General features: G+C 45.2%; 1 protein-coding gene across 1 annotated transcript in view; it reads left to right on the forward strand.

The window, feature by feature from the left end:
* The first annotated feature begins 2,847 nt into the window (after window positions 1-2,847).
* Window positions 2,848-13,335, forward strand: part of LOC125946642 (uncharacterized) — a 20,251-nt gene continuing 9,763 nt past the window's right edge. Inside the window, exons 1-3 of the mRNA XM_049670341.1 lie at window positions 2,848-2,966; window positions 6,089-6,142; window positions 7,817-7,870. Of these exons, the coding sequence (XP_049526298.1) occupies window positions 2,906-2,966; window positions 6,089-6,142; window positions 7,817-7,870 (169 nt within the window). The 5' untranslated portion in view covers window positions 2,848-2,905. The remainder of the gene's footprint in view (window positions 2,967-6,088; window positions 6,143-7,816; window positions 7,871-13,335) is intronic.

Below are 13,335 nucleotides of genomic sequence, written 5' to 3' on the forward strand. Positions count from 1 at the left end.
AAAGACGCCGACAGCAAGTCATATTATGGCGTTCACAGTGAAGCATTAACTTTCCCAGATATGTTCAATTTTGAATATTCCAGGAAATTTCTCACATAGAAGCAGACACGCGCACACATACACACACACGCACACACGCATATATACTTTTCTAGAATCGCTTCCTAAACCAAACTTTATTGTCGGTTTCTCAACATGCCAATATTTTTGAAATGGCGTTCTCAGAAATTTGTACAGAAGAAATTGTGCTGCCTGTGCGAAAATTGGGCTGCGAAACGCCTACTGAAACTTTGCGCAGGACAAATTTTGCTATGCCTTTAATTTTTTAAAAGACTTTATCGACAGGTATTTCGCCAGATGACTGGAAAACCACTCATGTCGTTCCTGTACATAACAGTGGCTGAAGTAAGGATGTCGGCAACTCGAATATCACATCCGTATCATGTAAAATACTTCAACATATTTTATATCAAGCAATAATGAATAGTTTAGATCAACCTTATCTATTGATCAAGGAAAAACTTGGATTTCGAAAAGGACTGTCCTGTTAAGCACAATTCAGTGAGTTCTATCATGACGTCGTATCGGACGCCGGTGCAGGTGGACAAGTAGACATTGTCTTCTTCGATTTTCGGAAGGCATTTGACACGGTTTCGAACGCGCTTCTATTATTTAAGAATAATCTACTCAACTTTGATCCTACTTTATTTAAATAGATAGAACGTTACCTGTCCCAAAAATCAAGGCGCTATCTTGATTGGAAAATGTTCTGATTATTTGTACGTAAAATTAGGCGTTTATTTATGTTAATATCTCGAAGATTCCAGCAAGGTATGGCTTTCTTGTTTGTGCTTAGGGTGTAGAACACTATCTTAAAATCTCGATGAAATGCCTGATCATAACAGATCTTCTTTATTTAAGGCATGTAGTATTTCACAGAGTGTTTTCTAAACCATAGAAGGTCATATATTTCATAGACACAGAGAAAACAAAACTATTCATATAACACGTTGAGCAAAAGGCCCCCTGCGGCTTCGTAGAGCGCTATTGAAAAGAAATGTTTTCCTTGACCTGTCGCTGACAATGTTTGCGTCAATAGGCTGCGCTATATAGCATAACGCCTACCAAATACTCGAGACAGATGGCTTTCTATGCTGGAAGCAGTCGGCATACCATGAAAAAGAGAGACCAAGTCACATCTGAGAATGTGCTGCAACATTTTTCCTCTTTGATGCCTTGTCTCTACAGAGAAACTTCATCAGGTTCGTTGTAGACGTTGCTGCTCCTATTTGGCGTCTGCTCCATTTGATACGCTCTTTAATTATTTACAAATTCTTACAGCTATCGTGGGGCGCAGTTCAAATTTCACTTTGGATGTTAACGTAGACGCCACAACTTCCGATTTTGGTGCCTACGACACGGTAAACGTAAGCCAAACGCGGTTGTCCTCAGCGAGCCGCAGTGCACTTAGTCAGTGGACTCGTGGCGGCACCCCGCGGCGGCCGCGGTGTAGCCGACCGCAGCGACCAATGGCAGCCTCGTGTGGGAATGTGATTTATTACGAAATAAAGCACACAGAAGAGAGTGAGGATCATGGCTTCTGTTGAAACGAGAGTGTTTGAGAGAAAGGTGACTTCGCGCTCCGCTTTCGAGCTCTATACACCGCGTACGACAGCAAAACTTGGCTGAGATGTTCACAGCTGTGCATGGTACCTGCGAACTTTGTTATTTCAGCAACGCCGAGGGGTGGTTCAGGGCCCCTTTCACATCACGTGTTGAATATTCGTGTGCCATATTGCCGTTATTGCGTTATAAAACTGCCGCTTGATAGACAGCGCCATGGCCTTTATCAGCAGTTTCGTCCTGGTCCTGTTCTTGTGTTGCATTTGGGAACTTAAACAAATACGTTCATATTGTGTAATGATGATATTTCTACACTTGGTTTAATGCACCCGCAATTAATGTTTCTTTAGCTGGACAGCAGCTATTGATAGCATGAGAGATGCCGGCACAGAACGCCAAATACGGCAGTCAGAGTTGAACGGTTTGTTCATTACTTTAATATATTTCATGTTTATGCACATGATATGTTATGTAGTATTTCATAATACGCCACTCTGAGTAGAGCAGATGAACGTTATTGGGTATTACTACTCTGAATTTTTCTGCGATGGTGCTTTTTCTAGGGGAAGTATGGGCAGTATATGAGGGGAGAGATGCTATTTTCCCCAGAGTATTAACGGGCATGCAGCAGCGAATTGGGTCAAGGTGGACGTCGACGGCAGTTAATATGGAATTTTGAAGATTAAACCTGCCCTGTAAAAAATACTGAAAATGACGACACTACTCGATTTTCTTGCGCTACCGATTTAAAAAGGTAATAGGCGAAGCCAACACGTAAAATTGCAGCCGAAGTTTCCCCATTCCATTGGCAAAATATGAAAGAGCGACCATACATAAATTAATCAAAATGACCTTTTCTTTCTATGACGCACGCTCAAGAAAATTTCTCCAGCTGTATCTGTTCGTCAATGACCATAAGCTAAGTGAAATATTCGCATTCATGATTGTTCTGTTATTCTTTGCAGTTACATGCGAAATACCAACGCCGTGACGTATGCCATTACCGTACATTCCGGAAGCCTGCTGGTATTCGGTGTGTGCGTCAAAGCACTATTGTCCTTCTGCATATAACAAATATTTCTCGTGTTAACATGCGACTCCCCGACGCCGCTTTGTGACGCGACGATAGTCATTATCCTTCATAAAAAATTACCTGATGGGACGTCATTGCCAGCATTTATTGAATTTTCATCCGTGATCTGTGCAGATATAAGCCCACTTTCCACTAGTCGAAAACCCCTAAAGAAGGTCTGCTTTTGGCAAGCGTACATTTCAACTTCTTATGCACGCTCTTACAGTTAAAATGCTTGCCTTATTACTTATCCAAATTTTCTGCATAATGGGTGAGTAAAGCGTCATATGCGCTTCTGTATGTGACAAAATATTTAAGTACGCTGATTAGCAGCATTGACTCTATTTGGAGGTGTTCCTCTGCACACAGCGAAAGTGTTGGTGGTACTGAAATAAACAATTCCGTTCATATACGTGAATGGAGCAGAGTTCTCTTTGTGAGGTATGCCAAATGTCCCATGCGCTGTAGGCCCCGTAGTTTATCCCTCAGCTTAATATTATGGTTCATTAAAGTATTTCTCAATTATTGGTTACGTCTTTGTGTTTCTTACTGAGGTTACACACACGTTCGGCTGCAACGGAGAGAATGATGTAACTGACGGTATGCCCGCAGTATGCCGTTGTCGCTTGCGTTCGTTGCCTCAGGTTTACTCGGCGGCGTCGTTAGTATCATTCGCCCGCCATTGCCGCTGGCGAATCTTCAAAATTACATTGCTTCAAAATTAAATCTTTCCGTTACGTAAGACAATGAATGGCTCATACCCCCTTCAGCAATGGCTGATAAACACGGCCTCCCCATTACAACGACAGAAGAGAAGCTGGAATGATGAGCGGTAACGCAGCCTGCTCTGGAGGAAGACGACGACGACGAACGCGGGACCAGTGGTACGAGCACGTGCCGAGCACGAAGCACGAGCGCAACCGGAGGAGCGCCAACGAACCAACTGCGGAAGAAGACGACGACGCTCGAGCCAATGCTGATGATGATAGTTTTCTGTGGACAGGCGACTAACAGACGCTTTTTCATTTCTCCTAGCCATATAAAGCTTCGCTTTAAAGACTGTTGTAACATACAAGAAACCCGTTCAAACAAAATAGAAATTTGTAGATATGTAATGATCGACAGAATCCGCCGTAGCCATGAGGCAGGGGGAGCAGCATGGACACAAGGATTCGTCCACCAAGTCATAAATTAGGCTATCGTCACAACTGCCTCCAAATTTGGTGGCGCCACCGCGTCATGCACCACATAGTAACTCGTCTGCATGATTCGCGACTGCCTTGGAACGCCTCAAAATCCTTAGCTTCGTGCTCGTCGCTCTTTAATGGCGGCAGCGGTGAAGTGCCCCAAACATGGCTTGCCTTGTGCGTCCGTCCTGTATGTTAGTCCACTCTCTATCGCTGTCGTCCTCCACGATACACAAATGTACTGTTTTCGTTGTCAGGCCACATCGTCATTCCTAGCTTCGCGACTGCCACAGCATGAACAAAGAAACATTTCTACACAACCGCCTCCACTGGGATTTCAACACATGCCAGTGAAGCAATGTAAGTGCTAAGCGGTTGAAACGCGAAACTCGGAGCACATGCTTTCCAGTTCTTTTTGTGCCACAGGTGTGCGCTGAGTGATCCGTGTGGGGCCAAACAAAGACATAACGCGTCACAGAGGCTCTTCTTACAGTGTGTGTTACCGCTCCTGCCATAGCGCAAAAGAACGATGAAATGAAATATGATGCTCGTTTTCCCTGCGAGAGAATGGTGCTATTGCAGTAGAGGAGTTCAGAGCAGGAGGTATTGCGGAAGTCGGCTGTCTCTTTTTAAATAGATACTGCAAGCATGGGTTGAGCCCTAGAAGCAGCACTGAAGCGCAAAACATTTAATTAACGATAAAATAGGCGTATAAGATGACAATGTCTAAAAGAACTGATTTTGAGTAGAAACAAACTGTAAATATTACGCATTTTGGCACAGTTATGTACACCGAGTATGTAACATACCAAAGTTAATGTCTGCAATGGCATTTACGAAAAATACAATCGAAGCAGAGCACGAGGCTACTTCCGACAGGCTCCTTAAAGCTGATATTTTCTCGCCACAGACATTTTCCTCGGTTTTTCCGTGCCACTGTCGCTCTCAACCTCACTTTGCAAAACGTTACTTTGCGCACCAGGTCTTGCTCTCTCTTAGGATCGAAAACATGGATAGGAAGGCCATTTCTTGACCGTGAGTGGCATGCGTGACGGGGATCCTGCCTCAGCAAAGGGCGATGGCGAGCAGCTACGAGTAAGACACAATGTGACGCTCCCTTGGGTGTTGTCGCCGCTGACATTTCCCGCGATTTTCCCGCGGTGAAGGGCCGCTCTCGTCGTTGGTGGAACGAAAGCGTGAGAAGAAACGCGCATTGCCCTGCAAGACGGGCTGTGCGAAAACGATGGCTACAAACCCCTAGAAGCTTCCGTCATCAGGCGTTATATCCCAGACACAGAAACCACTGCACAGGAATACAGTGGTTTCTTGTTTATATCGGTAATACTTTTTTTAAACAAGGATCATAACTTTGTGGACCTACTATCATTAGCGTGTTTAAAACTCAGCAGGCCTCACTGCAATTGGTGCAGCCAAAGAAACATTTTGATAAACACAACAGCAGCAAAAATGGTTGTCTATGCTCCATTAGCGAACATAATTTGATCGACCTATTTGATGTTCGACCGTCTGGCATCGTTTCGGCAGGGCGCCTTTGACCAGCCACTCAAGTTAAATTACTTGCACGCACAGAAAGTAATTAAAACTTTTTTCCCCAACTACGCAAGACGACGGGTAGCGATTGACGTCACTCTAAGGGTATTCGCATATGGTGGCGGGAATCTTGAAATCAGAAACTGCGTCATAGAAATCGCGTGATATTAAATTACTGGGGATGTGATTTCGCTCCTATTATGCCAGCCGTTATTGCGGTTTCCTAAATAGGTGTGTGTGAGAAAAAATTGTCGCCAGAATAATTGGCGTCTGCACTTCTTTAGTACTGCCTTTCTGAAAGCAAAGCAATAATATTAGTTTTTTTTGAAACTTTATTAAATTGTTTATTTTCACCGAATAAAACATTGACTAGCTCACAGTGCACAAATTACGGAGAGAAAGGCTACAAGTAATGCGAAATCAAGCAGGCAAGGATATAGGTCACTTTTATGCATGCACAGCTTAAGGCAGAACTGTTTGGAAACAATATCTTGTGTAATTTGAAATTATGTTGGATCAGGAAACAACATTGTGTATCCTTGTTTCTTGTTTGCAGAGAACTATATAAGCTGTTTTTTTTTTCCGCAGTTGTTTCCGTGTTGAGAAAGTCGTGTTAAACTATAATTATGCCTTTTGCTTTCTTGAAACGTTGCAGGAACAATGGGAGTCCACGGGAGCAATAGCACGGAGTCATCCGAGTGTTTAAACCGTGAGCTCCATTTAAGCTTAAACCACATTCACGCGATTTTGTGCGCGGCGGCGACGAGCGACGGCTTCGAGCGACGAAACGGGCCGTCGCGCGAACAGATCGCTCGGTCTTTTCGCTCAATCGCTCGGTTCTAGAAATCTAGAATTCGTCGCTCGTCGCCCGGAAGTGCTAACTTAAATTAATAAAGCAAGCGTCACGCCAGTTTCGGCGAGTATTTGCTGCCCTCATACAGACAACACCGGGGAGACGTCACTCCAAGTCGTCGCTCGCATGCGGTACGACTTGTAGGCGACGAGCGACCGCGACAGCCATCTCCATCGTGTCGCTTGTCGCTGTCGCGCGCAAGATCGCGTGAATGCGGTTTATACTTTACTCTATATGCATGAAATTTTCACTTCCACGGTTAGATCATGGGCATCATACTTGTTTCCTTGTTTTCGGCGACTAATATGTCTTGGGCATTTGAGTTGTACGTGTAACGCTACTGTGACGCAAGTGAGTTACTAGTTGGCGCAAGAAATGTGCCACTTGAAGATTTGAGAAATGCTCGCACTGCGTTTGCAATACAAAATCAAAATTGTCCTATTCAGCTATTCTGCTTGCGTAAGTTTTACAAAGGTTACGGCCGGAATTCTGAAGATGCTACATACTTGTGACGTCCAAAATTACGTTAAACTATTTACATCTCCTTATGCATCCCTCCTTACACCCGCAAAAATTTCCTTCCACAATTAGACAATAAACCCTATCATCAAATGATATTTCACTCGTCAACAGAAATGCACTGGTTGCTGGTTGTATCGGTGATACTTTTTAACATAGATAATCAATTTGTGAACCTATTATCATTAGCGCGTTTGAAACCCGGCATGCCTGACTGTATTTGGTGCCGTCAGAGAAACACTTTGATAAATACAACAGCCGAGAAAATGGCTGTCCATGCTCCATTAGCGAACACAATTTGATCGACATCTTTAATTCGATGTTTGACCGTCTCGCATCTTCTTGGCAGCGCGCCTTAGACCAGCCACTAAAGTTAAATTACTCGCGCCGAATGTCATTCAACACCTTTTTTGCCAACTACACAAGACGACGGGTACTGATTTACATCACTCCAATGGTGCTCGCATACGCTGGCGGGAATCTTGAAATCTGGAACTGGGTCACAGAAATCATATGATATTAAATTACTGGGGATGTGATTGTGCTTCCTGTAAGCAAGCCATTATTACGGTTTGCCGTAATGGTGCATATCATCCATGAGAAAAAAAGCTTTAACAGAAATATTGGCTTCTGCACTTCTGTAGTGTTGCCATTCTGAAAGCAGAGCAATAAATGTTTTTTTCAACTATAAATAATAGTTTATTTTCACCGAAGTAAAATATTGACTAGCTCACTATGCACGAATTACGGAAAGCGATAGGTTGCAGGTTAATGTGAAATGAAGCAGGCAGTGACATATCGCTTTTGTGCATGTACAGTATAACGCAGCACTGTTTGGAAACCGTATCTTGGGCACTTCGAAATTATTCTGGGTCAGGAAGCATGATTGTGTATTCTTGCTTCTCCTTTGCAGAGAACTATATGCGCTGTTTCTCTTGGCACAGTCGTTTCCATGATGAGAAATTCGTGTTCAACCATGATGCTTACTTTTCCTTTCTTGAAATTTTGCAGGAACCACGGGTGTCACCGTGAGCAGTACCAGGGAGTCGTCCACATGTTTACACTGTGAGCTCCGATTACCCTACATACATGGAATGGGGACTTCTATTGTTAGATCACAGGGATCGTACTCGTTTCCTGGTCTTACGCTGCAAATGTGCTTTGTGCATTTCAGTTATACACGTGACGCTACTGTGACTCAAGCGAGTTGCTAGTTGGTCCTATAAATATGCCACTTGAACACTTGAGAAATGCAGATGTGGGACTCCTGCGCCAATTGCGCCATTTTGATGCAAACGCAAATTGCTGCATCAAACTGCGCCAAACACAGAAAATTGACCGAAATTGCGCCACGCTGCGCCCGAGTGGCTTCGACGTGTGTACTCAGGTAGTGGCCGCGAACAGCAAGCGGATTCATTTTCAGAAAAATAGCGCAGCTGTTAGATTCCGAGCACCGCGCTACGGTGCCTCCCATACATTGTCTGGTAATTTTCGCGCATATAACATTATACTTGTCGGCACTTCGAGTGGCTGGTGCGGGCGCGGCCACTCACGGCTGTTGTTGCTGCTGACGAAACGGCCAGGGCAGCTGTAATCAGAGTGTACTACAATACGGATGAGTGGGCCGAGCGGTACGTGCGGCGCCCCCTAGCCGAAGGGCACAACCATGAAAGGTAGGCTGAGGGCACTGCGAGTGAACTAGATATTAGGGAGGCGAGCGTTGCAGCGGGTTCAGCGCGGGGGGGGGGGGGGGGGGGGGGGGGCAATTATGTTATCGCGTCGATTGGAGCGCATAATTTGAAAACACTTTTTGCTATCATCATGAGTGTTGGCGCGCGAATATATGGTTCCATAGTAGTGCCACCAATGCTTTCGGCTGCATGCGTCATGTCGCCGCTCGACCCACTCTTCCATATTGTAATGTGCCATAGCTACAAAGCGCGCTTTTACTGCGCACTTCGTGTTGGTTTATTCTGTGTTTCATCGTCGTTTGGAGTTGCGCTGCCATAATAAATTCCAGCATAATTCAGACTGGCCTGCTTTTACGTTGGGCCCCGAGCCCGACCAAAAGTTTTATGGCGAGATCCGGGCCCGGCCCGGGCTCGGAAATAATCTACGTTACCCGCCCAGCATGGCACGCCACCCCTTTATCTTAGGCCCGAGCCCGGCCCGAGCCCGGCTCGAAATAGGCCCGAACCCGGCCCGAGACCGAAAATTACATGTTTGAATTTCAGAGTCGAGACGCGCGAGGATAACTCGCTGCACGTTACATGCACACCACCAGGAAGTCGGAGCCCGGCCCGGGCCCGGGTCAAAAAGCACATGACGTGCCCGAGCCCGGCCCGAGCCCGTGAAAAAACTGCCCTATACTACCCGGTCCGGCCCACGGGCCGGGCCGGCCCCGGGCGTTCGGGTAAGCCCGAGCCCGTGCAGTGCTCTAATCTGGTTTATGGAAAGTACTTGTTTACAATTGCTTATGGAACCATGAAAATAAATCAAGTAGGCTTGTTGCGAAACTGATAACTGCTTAACATATCAAGTGGAATAGAATCAACCGTATCAACGGCTTTATAAATCGAGAAATATAATGTCTACTAGTTTGTTACCATCGTTATTTCTTGCTTCGGTTAACGTAAATACTGCGGTGGACGTTGATCGTTTAGAGAAAAAATTATGTCGTTGTGGGCTTTCTCGGAATTAATTCTAGGCATGGTTATTGCTACAAAATGGTTTACCTTTGGTCACTGGTGCTTTTCCAATTCCGGTACAACTCCTGAAGTGGTCAAATAATTAGGTACGGAACCTTAGTTAACTCAACCACCTAATATTAACTATAAGACGAACCCTTAAGTCTGCGAATACGAAGGATGAGTTCACGAAAATGTCATTGCGAAGTAAAGCTTTTCTGTAGACGACCTGTACACCTTCAGTGTGACATCATCATTGGCGAGAGCGGCAACCTGATCTGAGGCGAAGGCATAGCGTGATTTCAGCGTTCGGTTTCAGCTCTCCCGTAGAAGTGCTCTCTCTATTATGAATAATGGATATTCAGAGGCTGTTCTCCCACGGAAACATGACCTTGCTATGTCAATGATACTGATGATTTCGCCCAATTTGGTGTTCGGTCGTAGTTTGTAGTAAAGAATTACCTGCAGACAATGCCAATATCCTCGTAAAGCTCACAGTGTTCCAGATTTCATTACTGGCTTTTAAATGATGGGACGGGTTTCTGACGCCTTGTGAAGTCCCTCTGGTGGTGAACACATGCTTCGTTCTTATTTCGTCTTTCCAGTGTCGCCATTCTGCACCAATCCATTTGATGATTTATTAAGCAGCGGATGTGGGCACGCGCACGAAAAACGTTACATGTATGACGCCTCTAAGAAGAAGTGTAAACGGATTTTTTGGAACCCTTGCAACGACAGAATATCTACTTATGTAAAGTTTCGGTACTGCCTGCAAACGTGCGCACGTAAGTAAAACCAAGCAGCTACTGTTTGAACCAAACATTTTTTTAACAGCGAAGCTGTTTAAGCCAGCCGTAATTTGTGGTGCGTAGCCGTGGTAGCCATGGCAACCCGGAAAAGAAGGAGGAGGCGACCGCGTGCATGCGCACGCGGTCTCCTCATCGCCAGCTCCCTGCCTGCCCAGCCCCTGCCTCTCTTCTCTCCGCGGCGCGCTGATCCAGAAAAAAAAAAAAAAAAAGGGCGAAAGCTTGCACCAGGCCGCGCAAAGCTGAAGACACAGCGCAGTTGGCCGATTGATATCGAGCGGCTAGCCTCCAACGCGTTTAGCGTCGGCAAGCAGCTGCGTTCTTGGCACTGTGCCAACCTTGGTTAGCCTGCCTGCGTTTGTGGCATGCCAGGAACGCTGTTGCTCGTAGGCGTCGACGCGTCCAGCGCTAGTCACGCGAAATGTCGCCAACGCGTTCGTGGTCGGCAAGCGAAAGCGTTCTTGGCGCTGTAACAAACTTGATTAGACTGTGCCTGCATTTGTGGCGTGCCAGAAGGCGCCCACGCGTCCAGCGGTAGTCACGCGAAATGTCCCAAAAGCTAAGGTACCTCCGAAAATGATCGCTTGAAAATACCTTCCAACATGTGTAGTTAAGTTAAACCAAGTTAAGACCTAGCAGCGACCAAGTTCATACCTAGCAGTAGCAGCCAGTAAGCTTCGCTGGGCCTAAGCTTTGCGCGACCGAGTGCAAACTTGCCTGATTTTTTGCCGCTTCTCCCACTTTACGCATGGTGGCTGCTGTCTTTTACGGTGGGCCATGCAGGGTCAAGGGTAACAATGGGTTACGAAGCACGGACTATCCTCGTTGGCCACGTGGCGGTATCGGTTCATGAGATGGCTTATTTAACTTCAATGCAAATTTTACAACAAAGCTCCCATTTTATGTTCACCTCCTCCTTTGCATTTGCTGTCTGTGGACTTGCACGATGGTTTCTGCGGGAGATAATGCGAACCAAGGTGGCATGCAGCACCCAAGAGGATTTTGCAATGAGCGCTGGCGCGTATTCGACTGAAAAGCTCGAGTTACCATGTTGCTTCAGCTGTAGAATTGAAATGGAAAATGTTAAATTTCTTTTTAATTGTGTGCCTAACACGATTACCACACTATTAATAAACACTTACAAGCTGTGCGTCATTTCTCAAGATATTCGCACAGAGACAGACTGATGTCCATATGTCTCTCTAATAGCAACACCTAAGAGTGTGCTTTCCTGTTATTCGTCCGTAGATTGTAACACGTGGGGATATAAGAACCAAGCTAACTAATACTAGTGTGATACCTAATAACATGTGTGACCCTGCTCGCCATGCGTCGCTGTGGTTTTACATATAATGATACGGAAAGAGATCTCTAAGTTACATTTTTGTGCTAGCCTGCGACAAATAATTTGCTTTCCTTTATTTACTTGGCCTACATCTGATTGGAGTATGTTGGCACAGTCCATTCGTAAAGAAAAAAAAATGGTGTGCGCTTGAGGGAGCAGAGCGCATGCGATAGCACCCGAATAGAATTGTTCAGTTTTCTTTGTGGACCAATCAGTTGCCAGTGCCATTGATCAGTGTGTTGCTATACCGCTGAACGCTTCTACAGTTGTTTTTTGTGACGTACCAACGTGAACGTTTGAGATATTGAAGTGTCTGCATTTAAATACGTTTTTATTGTTTTGCAGCGGACTCACCGTGCACAAAAACACCGGAAAATGGAAATGGGACAGGAATTTCTTACTACTTTGATAATGTAGAAGCCACGTGCTACTCACAAAGAAGCGGTTATCAACCCTCGCTGAAAGGACAGAACCATTTTCGTAACATGGCAGAATGTGAAAAAGCTTGTTCTCCGGATTAAAGGATGTGATGTATTGTTATTTTCCTTCCGTGTCTAAATTCGCTCATAATAAATTTGAATATGGAAGTTTCTTATGGTTGTACTAACATTTTTGACGCTTTTCTGAAGCGTTATGCTCAGTATTTCGCAGAATTATCGTAATAATAATTCGGACGTCGAGGACGTAAAATTGCCTGCGCGCGCCTTTGTTACAGGTTTTGTCATTGCTTGGTTCATAATAAGACGTTCGTCAGAACTGCCCACAGCGTCGCCAGAAACAGCCATGTGAACTTGGTCTGCTCTTCACAGGCCAGTGCCAGCTATCAGCGACTATTTTTTTCGGACTACGCGGAACTGGAAGCTTCTTCCCGTTGCCATCGCCACTGCAACTGACTTTGCGTCCTTCAAATACTTTCTTGCCAATTGACAACTTTAATCGCATAGCTGTCCTTCATCACCGTTTATCCTTCACGTAATGTCCAACATTGGGACATTTCATTTCGATTCAATCCCAATTCACTTTATTTCAGGTCTTGCCTGAGGAGGCGCTGCAGACGCCTGCCTCTTCCGCCTCAGTTCGCAACAAGTGAAGAACGAAAAAGTTACATAAATAATGCTCAAACACAGTCTCTCATTTCGCAATATGAGAAGTGATTTCAAGAAATATGTTTCTTCACAAATCTTAAAAAGGCTCTCTCGATATTAAATTTCAAAAATGAATGCGAAAAGTGTTTTTTACATGAAAACAGTAATGCAAATAAAAAAAAAGCCGGCAGATCCCACGCCCTGTGGGAATCGATGTTATGCGAAGCAGTGTGTGGGGAGCCTGCCAAGTGAACGAAACGACCATGAGAGCACCAAGGCGTAGGTGGCTATTTTATGACCTACATGACACGCATCATTTATGTTCGGCACATGATCATAATGACCCATCATTTATGTTCGGCACACACTCTTGTCACACTACGCCAATTTTGGTAAATACCGAGTTAACGAAACGACCATGAGAGCCCCAAGACGTAGGCGGCACATCTATACCGATGGATCAACTACGTCTTCCAGTTCCGGTGGCGCGGTGGTTATACCAACGCGAGGAATAGCACTGCGGTTCAAGACATCGCATGTCACGACCTCAACGGCGGCAGAACTAACGGCTCTGCGTCGTGCACTGGAATTCATTGATTCTGAAAAC

Source organism: Dermacentor silvarum, chromosome 7, assembly GCF_013339745.2.
Source record: "Dermacentor silvarum isolate Dsil-2018 chromosome 7, BIME_Dsil_1.4, whole genome shotgun sequence".
Taxonomy (NCBI): domain Eukaryota; kingdom Metazoa; phylum Arthropoda; class Arachnida; order Ixodida; family Ixodidae; genus Dermacentor; species Dermacentor silvarum.